A 17,266-nucleotide genomic window follows, 5' to 3' on the forward strand; every position below is an offset into this window, starting at 1 on the left:
GCCAGCTCCGATCCAGCTGCTTGACACCTATTGTCCCCGTTTGGATGTCAAGCGACTTCGCCTGAAGGACCCTAGCCTCGATTTCGCTCCAAACTCTACGCGCCGCTCTTGCAACCCCCCCGGGGCCGTCCGGACCTGCCCAGAGCAGCCGCCCCCCAAGGACTGGAGCTAGGGCAGCGCGGTAAGAGGCCAGGTGGGCCTTTCCCCGCAGGCGTTCGCGCCGGGCAGCCCGAGCGGCCGCGAAGGCCCCCTCCCGCAGCTTCTCCCGCCCCCTCCGCCCCAGAGGGCCGGCTGGCTAAGTCCCTCCCGCTCTCGGCTCTCCGCCTCACTAGCAGCGGCTCTCGGTGCAGCGGGGATAGGGCGAAGCGGCCTGCGCCCACGGAGCGCAAGACACTGCCCGGAACGCACAGCCACCCTTGCCCCCTCAGTCGCCCACTCGGGATCTCCAGCGGCCTCCGCGCGCGCACGGTGAGCGCCACCCGGACCGAGGCGCTGACGGGGAAGAGGGCCGCTGCCCCGAGTGTCCTTTACCTCCGGATCGGCTGGACCTTCTCGAGGGGCTTGCTCCTCAAGTCTCCCCTCCCCCCCACCCCCTCCCCCGGTCATTACCAGTGCCCTTCTCCACCCTTCTCCGCCTCTTAGCCCCGACCTCTCTCCTCCCTCCCTTCCTCGCCAGGCGACGAGTGCCGGCCCACCCCGGCGGGGACCGTTGCACTGGCCGTTGGCGGCCGGCGCTGCGAGGCCCCGCCCCCGGCGCGAGCCTCGGTATCCCGGGGCGGGTAGGCCGACCGGCGGCCCGCGCGGGGGAGGGGCGGGGCGGGGGGCGGCGCGAGGCCGGGCCGGGCGCCCCGCTGGCGGGTCGCGCGCGCGTCCTCGGTCTCTTCCTGCCCTTGCGGCGCGCGCCGGCCCCGTCCCCACCCCCACCCGCTCGCGCAGGCTCCCGCTCGCTGCGCGTTTTGTCCCGCGTCTCTCCCCGTCCGCCGCCTGACTCGCCGCTCTTGTCCTCCTTCCTCCCGCTTTTTCTTTCTTCTCACGGTCTAAAGATGCCCTCGGCCACCAGCCACAGCGGAAGCGGCAGCAAGTCGTCCGGACCGCCACCCCCGTCGGGTTCCTCCGGGAGTGAGGCGGCGGCGGGGGCCGGGGCAGCTGCGCCGGCTTCCCAGCACCCCGCAACCGGCACCGGCGCTGTCCAGACCGAGGCCATGAAGCAGATCCTCGGGGTGATCGACAAGAAACTTCGGAACCTGGAGAAGAAAAAGGTGCCAGGAGTTGGCGGGGACGGGAGGGTTGGATGCTCCGACCCTGACTGCTGTGGCCTGCCCTCTTCCCGTCCCTGGCGCATCCCCTGCACTCACCCCCACCCCCCACGCCCGGCCCGCTCAGTAAACGGAGCTTGGAGCCCAGAAAACGGGCTCCTAGGGGAGGTGCTTGTCACCTGACCCGGACGCGGCGCTCACCCCCTCCCCCCGCTCCGCCCGGGGCGCTTTATTACTCTCCGCCGGCCGTGGGCCAGGTTTTTTGGCCCTTGGGAGTGGGATGCGTGAGGGCGGGGGCCTGTCCTGTCGCGAGACTGGACTGAGTGATGCCCTTCTCTCCGTCACCGAGGCCCGATTTCTTTGACGGAGGGCCAGCGGGGAGAAATGAAAGGGGTCCCGGTGACGGGGCTCAGGCCTCAACCGACCGCCTCGTGGAGTTGGGGCGGCCTGCGTGCGTCCTGTAGCCGTGGGATTGGTCCGCTCCGTTACCATGTACCTGAGGCCTGTTCAGTGTCTCTTCTCCTCTCGGGAGGGAAGCGTGTTTAGGATCTTCACCTAGAATTGCTCCTCTATCAGGCCCCTTTTGAGTGGGTCTTCTATTTGCTGCCCACCCCCCCCGCCCCCCTCTGATGGGCGCCCCCACGTTTCCTTCTTTGTTTCAATTGTCTAGGTGCCCCCCTGAGCCTCACGCTCAGCTCGATCCCGAGAAGATTTTCTGCAGCGGCTCTTTGCCCCTCCGGGACGCTAAAGAGGGACGGGAGGGAGACTGCCACGATTGAGATTCGTTGGGGGGCGTGGGTCCGGGTTAGACCGAGGGGATCGCTAGGTCTCTGGGCACATGGAGAGAGCGTCTAACATGGCGGCGGCTGCGAGGAGAGGGAAGCGCTTTACAGGAGCTGCATTGTGAGCACAAAGCGAAAGCAGAGGGGGAGGGCAGAGACCAGGCAGCCGCCCGGGCTGGCCTTCCTCGCCGCGCCCCCCCGCGCCGCTCCTCCAAAAAACAGTCAAGCCACACCCACAATTTTTTGGATTCAATAGTTGGCCATTCTAGGTCACACCGTGAGGTTGATCTTCAAGTAGGCATTTTGTTTTATGCTTTCAGTGCAGGACAGTGTACCAACTCTTTTTAGAGCGACACGTGTGTGTGTGTGTATGTATGTATGTATGTATGTATATGTGGGTATGTAGAGAAAGGGTCTCGGTAGAGTGAATAATTCAACCTTCAGTAAGACTGGAGGTGGAAAGGAAGAAGCAAATCAGTAGTACAAAAATGGGGTAATTACATCTGTGACTCTTATGCATACTTTTTGCCTTTTACCTTAATAACTTTGCTTGGATAACTTAGGCTTGTTTGCTTCTAGTAAAACATATTTATTATAACATTCTGAATTTTGACGAAGTCATTTCAGAATGTTTATTTAGCCACCCACCTAACAGTGTTACTTAAGATGTTGAGACTAGCTAAAATTTGGGCAATAACAAATAACTTGAAGAAAATGGTGTAGGCCATAATTATTTTAATTGCTTGTTCTGTGATTTATTTTATATTTTGGGGGGAGTTTTAAAACAAACATTTTTAGATTTGATACTAATCTGTCTCATTTTTCCTATTGGGAATTTTACTTGAATTTCTTAGGTTTTATTTGAAATCGAGAGATGCACTACTTGTGGATGTCTATCTTTTGGTGATACTTTATTTTGATAAACAAGTGTGGTTTATTGTAAATGATAGAAATACTAGATTTATCAGTAGCAGTAAAACAAGTATTTTACTTGTAAGGTAGCTACATTTAAATATGTAATGGAAAAAGCATGCCCAAGGCCAGTATCTTCTGAGTCTGCCATCTGATTTAGTTTTTGCTACTCTATTTGAACTTGAGACTTAGGTATCTTTTTAAAACTTCTTACTACAATAAGCAATCCTATCAATCTGGTTGATGCCTTGAGTGGTTTAATTTTCAAAATTCTTAGGAAATGCCTGTTTTCTTTTAGGATAGGAATCAAAAGATAAATAGCAATGATGTAATATTGGAAATATAGACAATTAAATGTAGATACTTATATTTTCATGACTTAAAAATTTCAAAGTTTTTAGTGTAAAATCAGGCACTGGATTAGCAGCCAATTTAGTTGTGAGGTGACTGAATCTAGTGCCCCAAATGTACTAAGGGAGTTTAGTTTATGAGCTCTTTGAGGACCTGACAGTGACAGGTCACTCATGTGTATGGATTTATATTATATACATTGCCTAACACCGGCCCCTCAGGCCCTCTTACAGAGGAGAAAGTAATGTAACTATTATTACAGAGATTATAGACTAGGCTAGTAAGTACTGAAAAGTTTCTTGTATTGGTGGAGGAAACACTACACAAAGTAACAAAAGTATTTCATATTTTTTTTCCCCCAGTCTTCTCAGTGTTTTGGATGTTAGTGGAAAGGTCAGATTACTAAAGTTTTTTTTATAACTCACAGAATGAGCTACCCACTTGTTAAATAGTTAAGTTGGCAGTACTGGGGTTGTGACTTAATTACTATTGAAATTAAGTTTTACTTTTTGAGAAATTCAAGGCATTTGGGTTTTTCTCTAAACACATCTGGTTTCTAGTTTAAATTGTATTTTTTCTATATCTAGATGATTTACTGTATGAAAGGATTTAACTGTGATTTTTGTAGTGAGTGACATTTCTTATACACCTAAAATAGGATTTACTTTACAAATCAGTTTTGAACCTTTGTAGAAATCCTTATGCAGTAAAGTAAGATGATATTTATAACTGGATTTCTTTTTACTTTAGTCCACGCATAGCAACTTGTATTTGAGCTATATTTCAGACTTGACCTATTCATAAGAGTCTTCTGGACAAAATCTCTTTTTTAATGGATTCTAAAATCAAGTATCCTGACCAAAATTACTACCAGATATGTAGTATTACTTACTTTAAGACTTGGAGAATTGCAATAATTGCACTTCATTTAAAATACAAAGTTATTTGTTAATTTCCTTTTTTTTTTTTTAAAGATTTTATTTATTTATTTGACAGAGAGAGACACAGCGAGAGAACAAACACAAGCAGGGGGAGTGGGAGAGGGAGAAGCAGGCATCCCTCCAAGCAGGGAACCGGGGGGCTTGATCCCAGGACCCTGGGATCATGACCTGAGCAGAAGGCAGACGCTTAAGGACTGAGCCACCCAGGCGGCCCTATTTGTTAATTTTCTAGTAAGTTGAGCCTTGAGAGGAAAGCTAAACATCTGTTCAGTGAGAATGCATGCTTAACATTAATGAAATATGATCCTATTATGTAATGCAACTAAATGGCCTGGTAGTTTTTGAAATTTGAGCTTATAAAGACTGTGTGTTTAGCAAAGAGAAGAAATGCAGGTATAATCAAAAGAATGAAGTGCAAAACTCCATTTATAGATCTTTTAGCTTTTGTAAGTAATAATCAATTGAGTGATTGCCTAGTTTTCTTCATCAAGTTTGTTGGTATAGAACTGGGCTCTAGGCTATGCAAGATGGTACTTTGAAACCAAGCCTTAATTTTAAATGAATAGAGAGCTCATTTATATGGTAAGATGTAATCAGTTTAATGTAGAATAAAGGATGTTTTAATAGATGACATTTAAAATTTTTATGCTTTTTGGAAATATAAAAGGTTTAGACACTAGTGATTTTGGTAGGTGAAAGATTAACCAGGTGTTCTCTTGCAAGACAGCCTGACAGCTTTGTAACCAATATGTGACCAGAAGTGATAGCCAAGGGTACTTACTGTTTTTCATACTACTCCCTAAAGTCTTTGCTCTTTATATCTTTTCAGTTAATATACTGAAAAAGGATGTATCGTTAGAGAAGATAACATTTCTTTTTAGAGCAGTGCAGTGTGCCTCTACATACAATATTCAGTGCAGCTGTTGTACGGAATTTAAGTATTTTGAAATAAAAGCATTCTTAACTATTTTGTAAGTAAAATCTTTCTTGGGGCTAACATCTGAAGTTTTTCTTCTTTTTTTTTTTTTTAAGATTTTATTTATTTATTTGACAGAGAGAGACATAGCGAGAGCAGGAACACAAGCAGGGGGAGTGGGAGAGGGAGAAGCAGGCTTCCCGCAGAGCAGGGAGCCCGATGTGGGACTCGATCCCAGGACCCTGGGATCATGACCTGAGCCGAAGGCAGACACTTAACGACTGAGCCACCCAGGCGCCCTGAAGTTTTTCTTGACAGAGTTAAAAATCTCTGATGTATTCGTTTCTCCCATTGGTTGCATGAAGTATTTCTCTGCAATGCAGAGGGCAAGAGTACTTTGTTTTTGCATTCACCTTGTCACAGAAAAAAAAAAAAGCATTTATAATGCTTCATTTGTTCCTCTCTTCCTGCCTGGGTATGTTGTGTGTGTGTGTGTGTGAGAGAGAGAGAGAGAAGTATTTAAAAATTTGAATTTAAAAAGGAAAAGATGTGAATTTCCTCATGTGATAATACGGGTATCTTTTTCTTGCTTGAAAGTAGAATCCCAAGTATTGTGATGAGGATGAATTGGTTTAACCTGAGCATGTTATTTTACTCCAGATAATTCCCATGAGGCAAATATATCTGTCCGAATACATTTTGTGTGACTTAGAGATTAATTTTACGTAAGTAATGTTTAGTTTACATTTAGGAAGATTAGTACTGTTTCATCTTTTAAAAAAATTAAATACTTTCAGATGTTGAAATTATAACAACATGGTGTTAATTTTATTACTATATTGTTAATAGAATCTAAGATACTTTAATACCTTAAAGTCATCTTAAGATTTGGTCGAATTCATTAATCAGTCTTATAGGGCCTGGTAGAATGCTCATTTCTCAATCTGTATTACAGAAGAGTAAATTGAGATGCTCAGGTAAAATGACCCAGTTTGGAATGAGTGAATTCCAAGGTCTCTTGTATCATGGGGGTAATTAGAATTTGTAATGCTCTGCAACATAAGTAAATTTTCATGTTTAAGCTGATCCTTTAGAACCAAGTGAGGCTTTTTACTTTAAATCTTTTAGGGTTCCTCTGTTTTAAAAAGCTGAAAGCAAAAGGACAAAGCTTTTTATTTCTTCATTGTTAAACCTTTATTAGTATCTTGTTAAATTTGTGTTTGTGCTATTCAGGTAATGGGGTCTTGAGAATAACAGTATAGGTCCCATTGTATCAGGTATCATTGGGACATCTGTATTGTTGTTAACGAAATGAACTTTATTTATTTATTTTTAATTTTTTAAAGATTTTATTTATTTATTTGAGAGAGAGAGCATGAGGGGGGGAGGGTCAGAGGGAGTAGCAGACTCCCCGCCAAGCAGGGAACCTGATGTGGGACTTGATCCCGGGACTCCAGGATCATGACCTGAGCCGAAGGCAGTCACTTAACCAACTGAGCCACTCAGGCGCCCAAAAATGAACTTTTAAAGTTTAAATTCTGCAGTGTCTCTTTATGCGTAGGTAAGCCCTGAAACTACATTTACCCCTCTCGACTCAGGCTTGGTATGTTGTACACCAGATAATTTGGGAAAAGCATTAGCAGTAGGAGGAAGTAGGAGGTGTGTCAACCTTTCCATCTTAATTCTTGTATTCCGAGCTTCTAGGTATTTTTTAGTAATTGGTCTCTTTTTCTGGAGGCAATGAATTGTATGTAAACAGTAGAGAAGGATGAGAGGAGTAGCAGAAAAGACATTCAGCCAGAGTTGGAATTGTAAATTGCTTGACTTTTGTTCATTTATTTCTCCCACTAGCTACACCGGTGCTTTTGTTGGATAGAGTATGAGTGTAATAACATACATGAAAGAGACTATAGGGCAGAGTTAGAATTCATATTTCCTGAGGAAAAGGGAAGGTGTGCTTCTTGGCTATGCTCAGCTAAAGTAGTCTGTTTCCTTTAATGTCCTGTACTATCTACTATCTCTGTACTTGACATTTTGATTCTGTCTTATGTTCTTACTTTTTGTGTTTTTCTAAATAGGTAGTTAAGCTCCTCTGGGGCAGAGATTATGAATGATACCACACTGCCTTACTCATGGTAAATGCTAAATAAATACCTGTTAGTTTGACTAAATCATATAGAAATATTTGTAGTTTCATCAACAAAACCCTGTTAAGATGGATTAATCCATGAGGGAGAAAAATTCTTTTTGTACAGAGCTGTTTACTGCAGTGTTTTTACTGAAATGCAATTTTTCCTGAAGAATTTTTTTTTGATTTATTTAAGTGAGTAGCATTGATGAGTAGGCAACTAGAGCACATTTTAAAATCTTGGTACTATAAGCATGATTTGTAAATAGTCTTAGGAAGGGGGGACATAGATGATTCTTGGTATTTGAACCATTGTAAATTATTAGAAATTTCACTGCATTCCCCTTAATATTGTTATCCAGACGTAGAAGTAATGGAAATATACTTTAATCATTGAATTTTGGTCTCCATTAATTACAGTTCCTATGTTTTTATGTTGAACTCTCAACAGAGTGTATAAAATCATTCAGTTGTACCAACTCATCCTAATGAGTAGTTTGGTTAAAGCAACTAATAATTCAAAAGACATCTATTAAGATTATCAATAATCATTTGTTTTTCAAATGCACAAGCTTTAGACTTCTTAAGAGTATAATGCAAAGTAGGTGATGCTGGAACTCTTCAATATTATACTTTTTTGTTTTCCTACTAGAGTCAGCTGCTTCTATTCATTCAGACTTAACCGCATAATTACAGCCATGGACAAGGAATAAGGATTTTTACAGGATTACCTTTTACTTTTTTTCCCTTTTCAATGGGACAAAAGTCTTATCAAATTAAACTCCTGGTTACTTATTTGCTTGAAAAACTGTCTTACAGTGGGTTCTTAGATAACATCTAATTTAGTATTCTCTTACTCTTAGTGTTTAAGAAACCCTGCATTCTTGACAAGTATTCACTCAGTTTCTGCAATTATCAGTCTTACAGGGCCTGGTAGAATGCTCATTTCTCAGTCTATTTCATTTTTGGACAGCTCTTTAAGATCTTGATGTTAGAGTCACCTCTCAACCCACCCTTCCCCTGCTCCCCACAATATTTAATATTGACTTTATTTTCTGGAACAGCTCAGACTTATACATGAGAAGGCTTCCAGCATTTGAAGAGGTGTTACGGATCATCTATGGATTGTAGTATATGTTCTCTCTACCCTCCTTTTTACAGTTGGAAACTTTTGTTTCTTAATATCTTTCCTGTCTCCTATGAATTTTACTAGTAACTAATTGTCAGCTGAATGCCAGGAGGCAGTCAGCTGCCTACCATTAATGTGGGCAAAGTCAGAATTGATATTTCTAAGTGAAGAACAGGGAATGTAGGGACTGGAGACTTGAAGTAGTATCTAGAAAGGCCACTGAAGATTACAGAAAGTTGAGAAGAAAAGAAATCCTTATCTTTTGGTTTTGCATTTTTCTATAGGTTTTCAATACTGTAGAAATGATTTATTTGGCCTGGAGACACAAAATAACTTATAGATAGGTGCTCTTATTATTTTTGTTATTTTAGGCTTCATTTTTTAATTTTAATTTTTATTTATTTATTTGACAGGGACACAGCGAGAGAAGGAATACAAGAAGGGGGGGTGGGAGAGGGAGAAGCATGCTTCTTGTGGAGCACGGAACCCGACGTGGGGCTCGATCCCAGGACCTTGGGATCACGACCTGAGCCGAAGGCAGACGCTTAATGACTGAGACACCCAGGTGCCCCTAGGCTTCATTTTTAACTTTTCTGTTTCAGTTTGGAGATCTCTTTGAGAAGAGAGGTTACATAGTTTCCTGGGTAGCCAAGCTAGTTTCTTCAGATGCTTGTCCCCTCATAATCTTTCTTGTGACCATAATTGTCTAGTTAAAGAATTTTTGTTTTTTTGGAGTCTCTCTTTTGCTCTTTCTTTTTAATTATGTAATTTTAAAATGTTTTCTTTATTCATTTATGGAATTTGTCAGTTACTAAGAGGGAAGAAGGAAAGCTCAGGAGGATAGCTATTTTGGATATTTATCTTCTGGCACCCTCATAGCACTGTCCTGAATTTTTAGTAAAGTACTGAATTTCAGTAAAGTAACTTTTGTGGTCATGAAAAAATTCTTGAGAAGAATGGAAGATCTAGCTGTATTGCGATTCAGTAACATAATAATACTCTGGAGAGGGGTGCGTGGGTGGCTCAGTTGTTAAGCGTCTGCCTTCGGCTCAGGTCATGATCCTGGGGTCCTGGGATCGCGCTCTGCATCGGGCTCCCTGCTCGACGGGAAGCCTGCTTCTCCTTCTCCCACTCCCCCTGCTTGTGTTCCTGCTCTCACTATCTCTCTGTCAAATAAATAAAATCTTTATTAAAAAAATAGTACTCTGGAGAAAGGAAGGGAGGAAAACAGCAGCAGGGCAAAAATGAAATGTAGCAATGGCTAGAATCCAGAGTGACATAAAGAAGGAACATATTGAGGCACAAATGATTTTGCTGAGATTGATGACCTTAGGCAAGTTATTAACTGTCCTGTCTTTCAGGTTCTAGTTAGGTGAAATATGATTGATAATAGCCCTTGCTGATAGGGTTAGCTACCTGATAGCTTAAATTTGAATGTCTGTCATGTAGTGAATACTGTCAACTATTAAAAGCAACAAACAGGAGATAGGGTGGGACTGGGCAGCACTTCTTGGGATAATTATTTCTTAGGACCAGGTTGTCTTTTTTTTAAGATTTTAGAGTGCATGTGCATAAGCGGAGGGGCAGAGGGAGAGGGAGAAGCAGACTCACCACCGAGTAGGGAGCCTGATGCGGGGCTTGATCCTAGGACCCTGGGATCATGACCTGAGCTGAAGGCACACACCCAGCTGAGCCACCCAGGTGCCCCCACATACTGTCTTTTGACATTAATTGGGTATAGTCACATCTCTCCCTTTAGAGACTGGATAATCTGGAAAATGGCCCGATTTTTATCTTCCTCATATGTGGTGCAATAAATGAATGTTTAATACTTTCAGGATGCTCAGTATTTGAAAAGGAACCCTAAATTGAATTTCAAGATAGAATTTAAGAGGATAGGTTTTTGTTACGAGTATTGTGATAGGCTTTCTGATGAAGATATCTCTTTATGCTAGGAAAACAGCTCCATTTTCCAGAAAAAATACTTAATATTCATTTTATGTGGATGCTATGAGTAATTGACCAGTTTGTTCGTACTAGGTGTTAGATAGTCATGTTCTAGCTTAGGGAAGAAAAAAGCTGTGTTTGTCCGGAGCCCTTTGCTCCTGTGTGTGCCCCTTTGCATTCATTGGAGTTAATGTTGGATCAGTCATTGTGAAAAACAAATTATTTACATGTTGATTTAGTTCATACTGCAAATTTAACCCCAAATGAAGAGTGTTTCTACTTGGACTTTAAGCTGTTTGGGATGTGACAATAGGAATGAAGCCAGTTACGATAGTGTCATTTGTCTTTGAGTTACCTACTCTTGGGACTAGTGCAGATACCATGTCTTTTTTTTTTAAATCTCTGAAAGCTACTTAGGAGTGAGTTGGGATTGCAATCCACCCTCATTTTGAAAGGCAGAAGATTAGACCAATTGAATGTTCTTAAGAGGCTTTCTGTTGCTAGTATGAAATTTGGCACTCACCAGTGAGTTTAATTATAAAGTGCTCTGAACTTCTGGACAGGCATAATTTAATAAAAGTACTGTGAATGGAAGATGGTAACCCTTCAGTGTTCAGATCATAAATGGATCTTATGTAAATGACTAGGTTAAATAGATTTATAAGCTGGTTTAGAAAACCACCATCAATAAGTTTTCTGAGTTTGTTCACAGCTAAACCTTTAAGTAACCAAATTGAGGCTGTCATATAATAATTTTTATGGTCACAATTTGTATCAGTGTTTGATTCAAAATAATTTCTTATTTCTGTATTCTCCTGGATTATTACAAGGGAATTACAATGTATTTGATCTAGGTGAATGGTTCTCAAACTTAACCACACATTAGAATCGTGCATAGGGCTTGATAAAACACAGATTGCTGGGTCCCACCCCCAGAGGCACCTGGGGTGGTGCCTGAGAATTTACATTTTTTCTTTCTTTCTTTTTTTTTTTTTAAGATTTACTTTTTGTAAGTGATCTCTACCCAACGGGGGTTCGAACTCACAACCCCAAGATCAAGTGTTGCTTGATCCACTGACTGAGCCAGGCCATCCAGGCACCTTGAGAATTTACATTTCTTCTTCTTCTTCTTCTTTTTTTTTTTTTTAAAGATTTTACTTTATTTGACAGAGAGAGAGACACAGCGAGAGAGGGAACACAAGCAGGGGGAGTGGGAGAGGGAGAAGCAGGCTTCCCGTGGAACAGGGAGCTCGATGCAGGGCTCGATCCCGGGACCCTGGGATCATGACCCGAGCTGAAGGCAGACGCTTAACGACTGAGCCACCCAGGCGCCCTGAGAATTTACATTTCTAACAAGTTCCTAGCCGATGCTGATATATTGCTGGTTTGGAGACCACACTTTGAAAATCACTGACTTGGAGATCAACACAGGGTCCCTGCTATGTACAGATCTTATTATATGTAATAGGGAACAGAGGTCGTCCTCTTAGTTCAAATGCCATGGTGATAAAGTCTTATACACCCAAGCAGCCAGGAGAGCTTGTATTACACTGATAAAGAAAAAAAAACCAACTAGGGCCCTTTAATGTAGAACAGTTTTCTAATTGTCCCTGCAGTCTTATTAGTAAGTTTCAGTTTCCTCAAATGAGGGCTATTTATTAGGAACTTTGACCAGACTCAGCATCTTGCTTTTTTGAAGATTGGGCCAGGATAAGGGAATAGGATATTTATAACGGTAGTAGAGCAAGTGTTAATGGCTATAAAGGAATAAATGTAAAGCTATAATGAAACTTTTGTTTTATTATGGTTAGAAAAATGTTTTACAAAAGATCTGTAGTTTCCATTCCTGTAGTTAATGACATTTTTTGATTGCATCACTAAAACTGCATTAATTCAGCTCACCAGGTATACGGAAGTGTGATCATCTTTTGAAAATCCCCTGTTAAAGATCCTTGAGATTTTTCAGTTACATCATAATTTTTTAAGATGTTTTTTCTGTCACAGTAAACTGTCATTTCTTGTGTGTCAGTGGCAGTCCTCCCTTTGAAAATTATGGCTCTTAAATTATGGATTGTAAAATTTGAAACCTGTTATAGCACTATAAAAATCAAAAGAAAGAGATGTATGAGTTTTAATGGAAATAGATCTTTGTTTTGGCGGCAAAGTCTTTGCATAGTTTTTGGTGACAGTATTCAGTGAAGGTGTGTACTGTGAAGCTGAGTTTCATATAGCAGCTGCTTTCCCTTTGTTTTGATTTCCCTTTTAACGTTTTTCCAGTTACTCCTGTGTGATAGATTACTCCAAAACTTACTCCATTTTATGATGCACACAGATTCTGCCTGTCAGGGATTCAGACAGGGCACACAGTGGGGTTTGTGTGTCTCTGCTCTGTGATTCTGGGGCCTCAGCTGGAAAGACTAAGGCTTGTTCACTCACATGTCTGATGCCTGGGTTAGAATGACTAACACTAAGATTGCTGATCAGAATTCTTACATAAGACCTCTTCATAGCTTGGCTTCCTCATAGCATGGCAACCTCAGGGTTGTTGGACTTCTTGTAGGATAGCCTGGGGCTCCAAACACGAGTGTTTTTAGTGACTAGCAAACAGGACAGAGATACATTGCTTTTATGATACAGCCTTGGAAGTTTACAGGATTGCTTCCACTGTACTCTGTTGGTAGAAGCCCACTTAATACAGTGGCAGAGGAATTGGACTAGTTCTACAAGGGGCAGTGCCAAGGTCACATGGTAGAAGAGTATGTAGAACTGCAGATGTAGCTGTCTTTGGAAAATGTAATCTGCCATAGAGTTTTGGGTTGGATGAATACTAAATTTGTTATTGTGGAGAAAATTGGAGTTTTTCTACTTTAGGATAGCTTGCCCTGTATAGGATAGTATAGATTCATAGTCAAGGATTATTATAGGTTAAAGTCCTGGCAGTATCCTGAAATCTGTCATTCTTACTGTCTTCTATAGCATGATATTTTAATTTTCTATTTAAACTGTATATGTTGATTGCAGAATATCTAAGTATACAAAACAAAGCAAAAGGAAAAAATTTCTACCTGTAATTCTACTACTCAGGTACTATTCTTAACATTAAAAAAACTTTTCATATATATATTTTTATATATGTACATTTTTTAGGAATTTCATTTAATGTCTATTTTAATTGGCATATATGTTTTAAGTTCTTAAGACATTAAATGATAAAGCTAAGCTAGGTAGGTAAAACTCTACCCTATGAGGGATATATAATATACTCTATTACTTTAGATTTAGCAACAGCTTTGAAAAATGTATAAAAAGGGAAGATAATAAATGCCAGGTATAAACTAACAGTATTTTTTCTTCTACCTAATAGTGAATTCAGAATTTTTACTGTACTAGCACTACATTTTGGGTCCTCTTTTCATTCTCATATCTTCTGTTATCTGTTTATTTCTAAATAGAGGAATCCTGACTATAATAAAGTATTATTATACTCTAAGTCATCATTAAAAGCAAATCTTGTTTGGTTTTTTATTTCTTAAAAGAAAAGTTAGCCTACCCTTTTAAAAAAGAGAATGAACTGCCTTTATTCATCCTCAAAGAGTGTTCAAAGGCAGTTGAGCATATCTTTTGTACCTGGAATTAGGCCTGCCTTCATTTTTCAACCATAGACAAATTTTATACCTTTCCAGCTGGAGGTTGTTGTGTGAAATAATCCACCTAAGAATACAATTGGATACTTTCATCAGCCTTTAATGTTTTAATGTTTATCTTGGTTTTATTTACCTCCAAGATAACTAAGGAATTGTTAGGCTTTTCTTTCTTTTTTTTAAAGATTTCATTTATTTGAGAGAGAGAGAGAGAGAGAGAGAGAGAGAATGAGTGGGGGAGGGGCGGGGGGAGAGGGAGGGGGCAGAGGGGGAGAGGGAGAAGCAGGTTACCCGCTCATCTGGGAGCCCGACATGGGGTGTGATACCAGGACCTCGGGATCATGAACTGAGCCAATGGCAGACGCTTAACCCACTGAGCCATCCAGGTGTCCTGTTACGCTTTTTAATTTTGGGTGGAATGGTTATGCAAGTTGACTAATGTTTCTGGTACAAAGAAAATGGATCGTTTGACCTAAAACTAACTAGTATTGTTTTTAAAACTTGTTTCTTTGACCCTGAATGCATTTTATTAGATTTTGTATTTTGTTTTATGGTTAATTTTATTTTTGCTGAGGGTAAGGAACAATAAATATTCATAATTTATTGTGATTATATTAATTAAATATTTTTCCCCCTTGGGGTGCCTGGGTGGCTTAGTCGGTTAAGTGTCCAGCTCTTGATTTCAGCTCAAGTAATGATCTCAGGGTTGTGAGATTGAGCCCCATGTCAGTCTCCACGCTGGGCATGGAGTCTGCTTAAAATTCTCCCTCTCTCTCCCTCTGCCCCTCCCCCCTTAAAATTTCTCTCCCTTAGTTTAGGTTTCTATTTACTCTCCTCTGACCTTTAAAACAACTCAGTTATTGACTTTTGCATTACCTGGATATCTTTTCTTGGGGTGTTATCAAATAGTAGTAGCCTGGGAAACTGCCAAAGTTTTTATTTTAGTGAAAATAAAGATGACTTAAGCCAGAGGTTAATTTTCTTTTCCCACTGTCATACATTTAATTCCATTTGTGAGAAAATGAAGCAAAGCTGTTGACTAGCACACTATCCATAGGTGATGTGATAGCTGAAGTATTATGTTGTTCAAAAGAAATGGATGAAGTACATCAAAGATAATATGCACTTGGGTCTATTCAGGAAAAATACACTCTTTTTGTATCACTTAGTCACATGAATTCTTTGGCAAGGGGCAAGAGAGGGACAAGAATTCAACACTAAAATGTCTGATATGCTCCTGTATAAGCAGGATTGTAACCATGTTGTGGCCCTCACTCATGTGGATAGGAACCATTTGTGCAGGCCATCTGATGCAGATCTTTTTTGAGAAACCTAAAGAATAAGCAATGTTGTGTTGTGTCATTGGCTTGTAGTACAAAATTTAGTATCATTCAGCAGGGGTGGGAGTATTTACATTCATTTTTTAGCTCACTGTTGATTAACTTACTTCATGCACTAACTTAAACTGAAATCAACTAAAACGTATCTTTAGGGCAAGATTTGAGACAAACTTAGAGGATATATGTGTTTGTATTTCAGCATGGTTAGGCTGATATATACTTTAATGTGGGGCATAATTCTATTTTTTTTTTCTTTTAACATAGGGCAAGCTTGATGATTACCAGGAACGAATGAACAAAGGGGAAAGGCTTAATCAAGATCAGCTGGTAAAGATGCTACATTTTATTAAAGACTATATGTTTGCTGTTTTTAATAAGAAAATTAATTTTTGGTTCTTTGTGTTTTAGTAAAGTTGGGTTTTGTCTTTGTTATTTTAGGATGCCGTATCTAAGTACCAGGAAGTCACAAATAATTTGGAGTTTGCAAAAGAATTACAGAGGAGTTTCATGGCATTAAGTCAGGATGTAAGTAAAAGATTATATGTATGTTTATGAAATAATAAAAATAAGGAAAGCAGAAAATTTTGTTTCTTTGGGTTTTAGTCGTTGCGTTACTGTTGATAAGCTCTCTGCAAGTTGAGGATTGCATTCAGTTACACCTAAAACGCTTTCCAATTCTGTAAAGTTTAATGTAACACCTGAAAGATGCCTGAGAACTGAGGTTTCAGATATGACAAACTTTTTTTTTCAGATATGACAAACTTAATATAGTAGTTACCCTAAAGATCTCATTGTTAAAAAAAAATTAGCTTATGTATATACACACACGTATTTTCCATATATTTCTTGTATATGAACATTTATTTTCCATATATTCCTTTATGCCTAATGACCATCTTACAGTTCTATTAACTATCAGAAAATAGAGTCTTGTTTTTATATTTGGTAATCACTGTCTCCATTAGGGATCTTAAGGAATGTGGCAGACTGGGATACATTGCTCTTGTATCAACTCATGATCCAACAAAGTGGTGTGTTTTTCCCATACATCTTTTGATGTGATAGAAGTCTTTGGGAACAGGACAAAAATACAAGCAAAGTCAAATAATTTGTTGAAAATTGAGGGAGACCAGAAAATTCATATTCTTCTGAATTAGTGTTACCTTATTTGGAGAAAGGTTAACAGCATTAAATACAAAGTTGCCTCAGATTTGGTTAAGTGAATAAACAAAACAATTATGTGATGAGAGACATTGCAGTACAGAGATAAAAAGTTCTGATTCTGGAACCAGACTGTCTGGTTTGAATCCTGATTCTGCCATTTTTATTTAATAGTTGTAGGACTTTGAGTTACTGAACTTGTCTGTCCCTATATCATTCAGGGTTTTCCAGAGAAACAGAACCAGTAGTATCAAAAGAGAGACAGGGAGAGGAGAGAGGCTGTCACAGTGCTTTGGTTTTCTAATCTGTAAAGTGGCGATAATAATGGTCCCTACCTCATCACAGGGTTGTGCTTGGAACAGTATTTGACTCATGGCTAATATATTTCATGCACTTAATATGTTACTTACTAAATTTGATTAAAGTTGGAAAATATTGATGATATCCCTCAAAATGGAATAAAGGAAAACTTAATTTATACCCAAGTAGGGAATTGTTCCACTTCACCTAGGTCAGAGCCTCAGGCTTGATGAATCCTGGCCAATTTCTTTTTCTGATTTCTTTAAAAAAATATGGATCATAGAAGTAGGATTGCTGTACAGTTTAATAATAGAACCAATCTATTTCTCAAGCTACTAACACCATGTAAGTGAAAATACTTACATTCTCCTTTGCTTCTGTTTTAACAGTGATGTTTTCAGGAACTTTTCACGAGGCATTTAAATTTATTGGCAGTCTTTTTATTTAACTCTGATGCTTTAT

At 40.4% G+C, this 17,266-nt stretch overlaps 1 protein-coding gene across 1 annotated transcript in view; it reads left to right on the forward strand.

Annotated features, from left to right (window-relative positions):
- Window positions 1–289: 289 nt before the first annotated feature.
- CAPRIN1 (cell cycle associated protein 1) overlaps window positions 290–17,266 on the forward strand; it is a 37,040-nt gene continuing 20,063 nt past the window's right edge. The window contains exons 1-4 of the mRNA XM_035012546.1: window positions 290–468; window positions 1,044–1,259; window positions 15,608–15,670; window positions 15,782–15,868. Of these exons, the coding sequence (XP_034868437.1) occupies window positions 1,044–1,259; window positions 15,608–15,670; window positions 15,782–15,868 (366 nt within the window). The 5' untranslated portion in view covers window positions 290–468. The remainder of the gene's footprint in view (window positions 469–1,043; window positions 1,260–15,607; window positions 15,671–15,781; window positions 15,869–17,266) is intronic.

This window comes from Mirounga leonina, unplaced genomic scaffold (genome assembly GCF_011800145.1).
Source record: "Mirounga leonina isolate KUSES-001 unplaced genomic scaffold, KU_Mleo_1.0 Mir_166, whole genome shotgun sequence".
NCBI lineage: Eukaryota > Metazoa > Chordata > Mammalia > Carnivora > Phocidae > Mirounga > Mirounga leonina.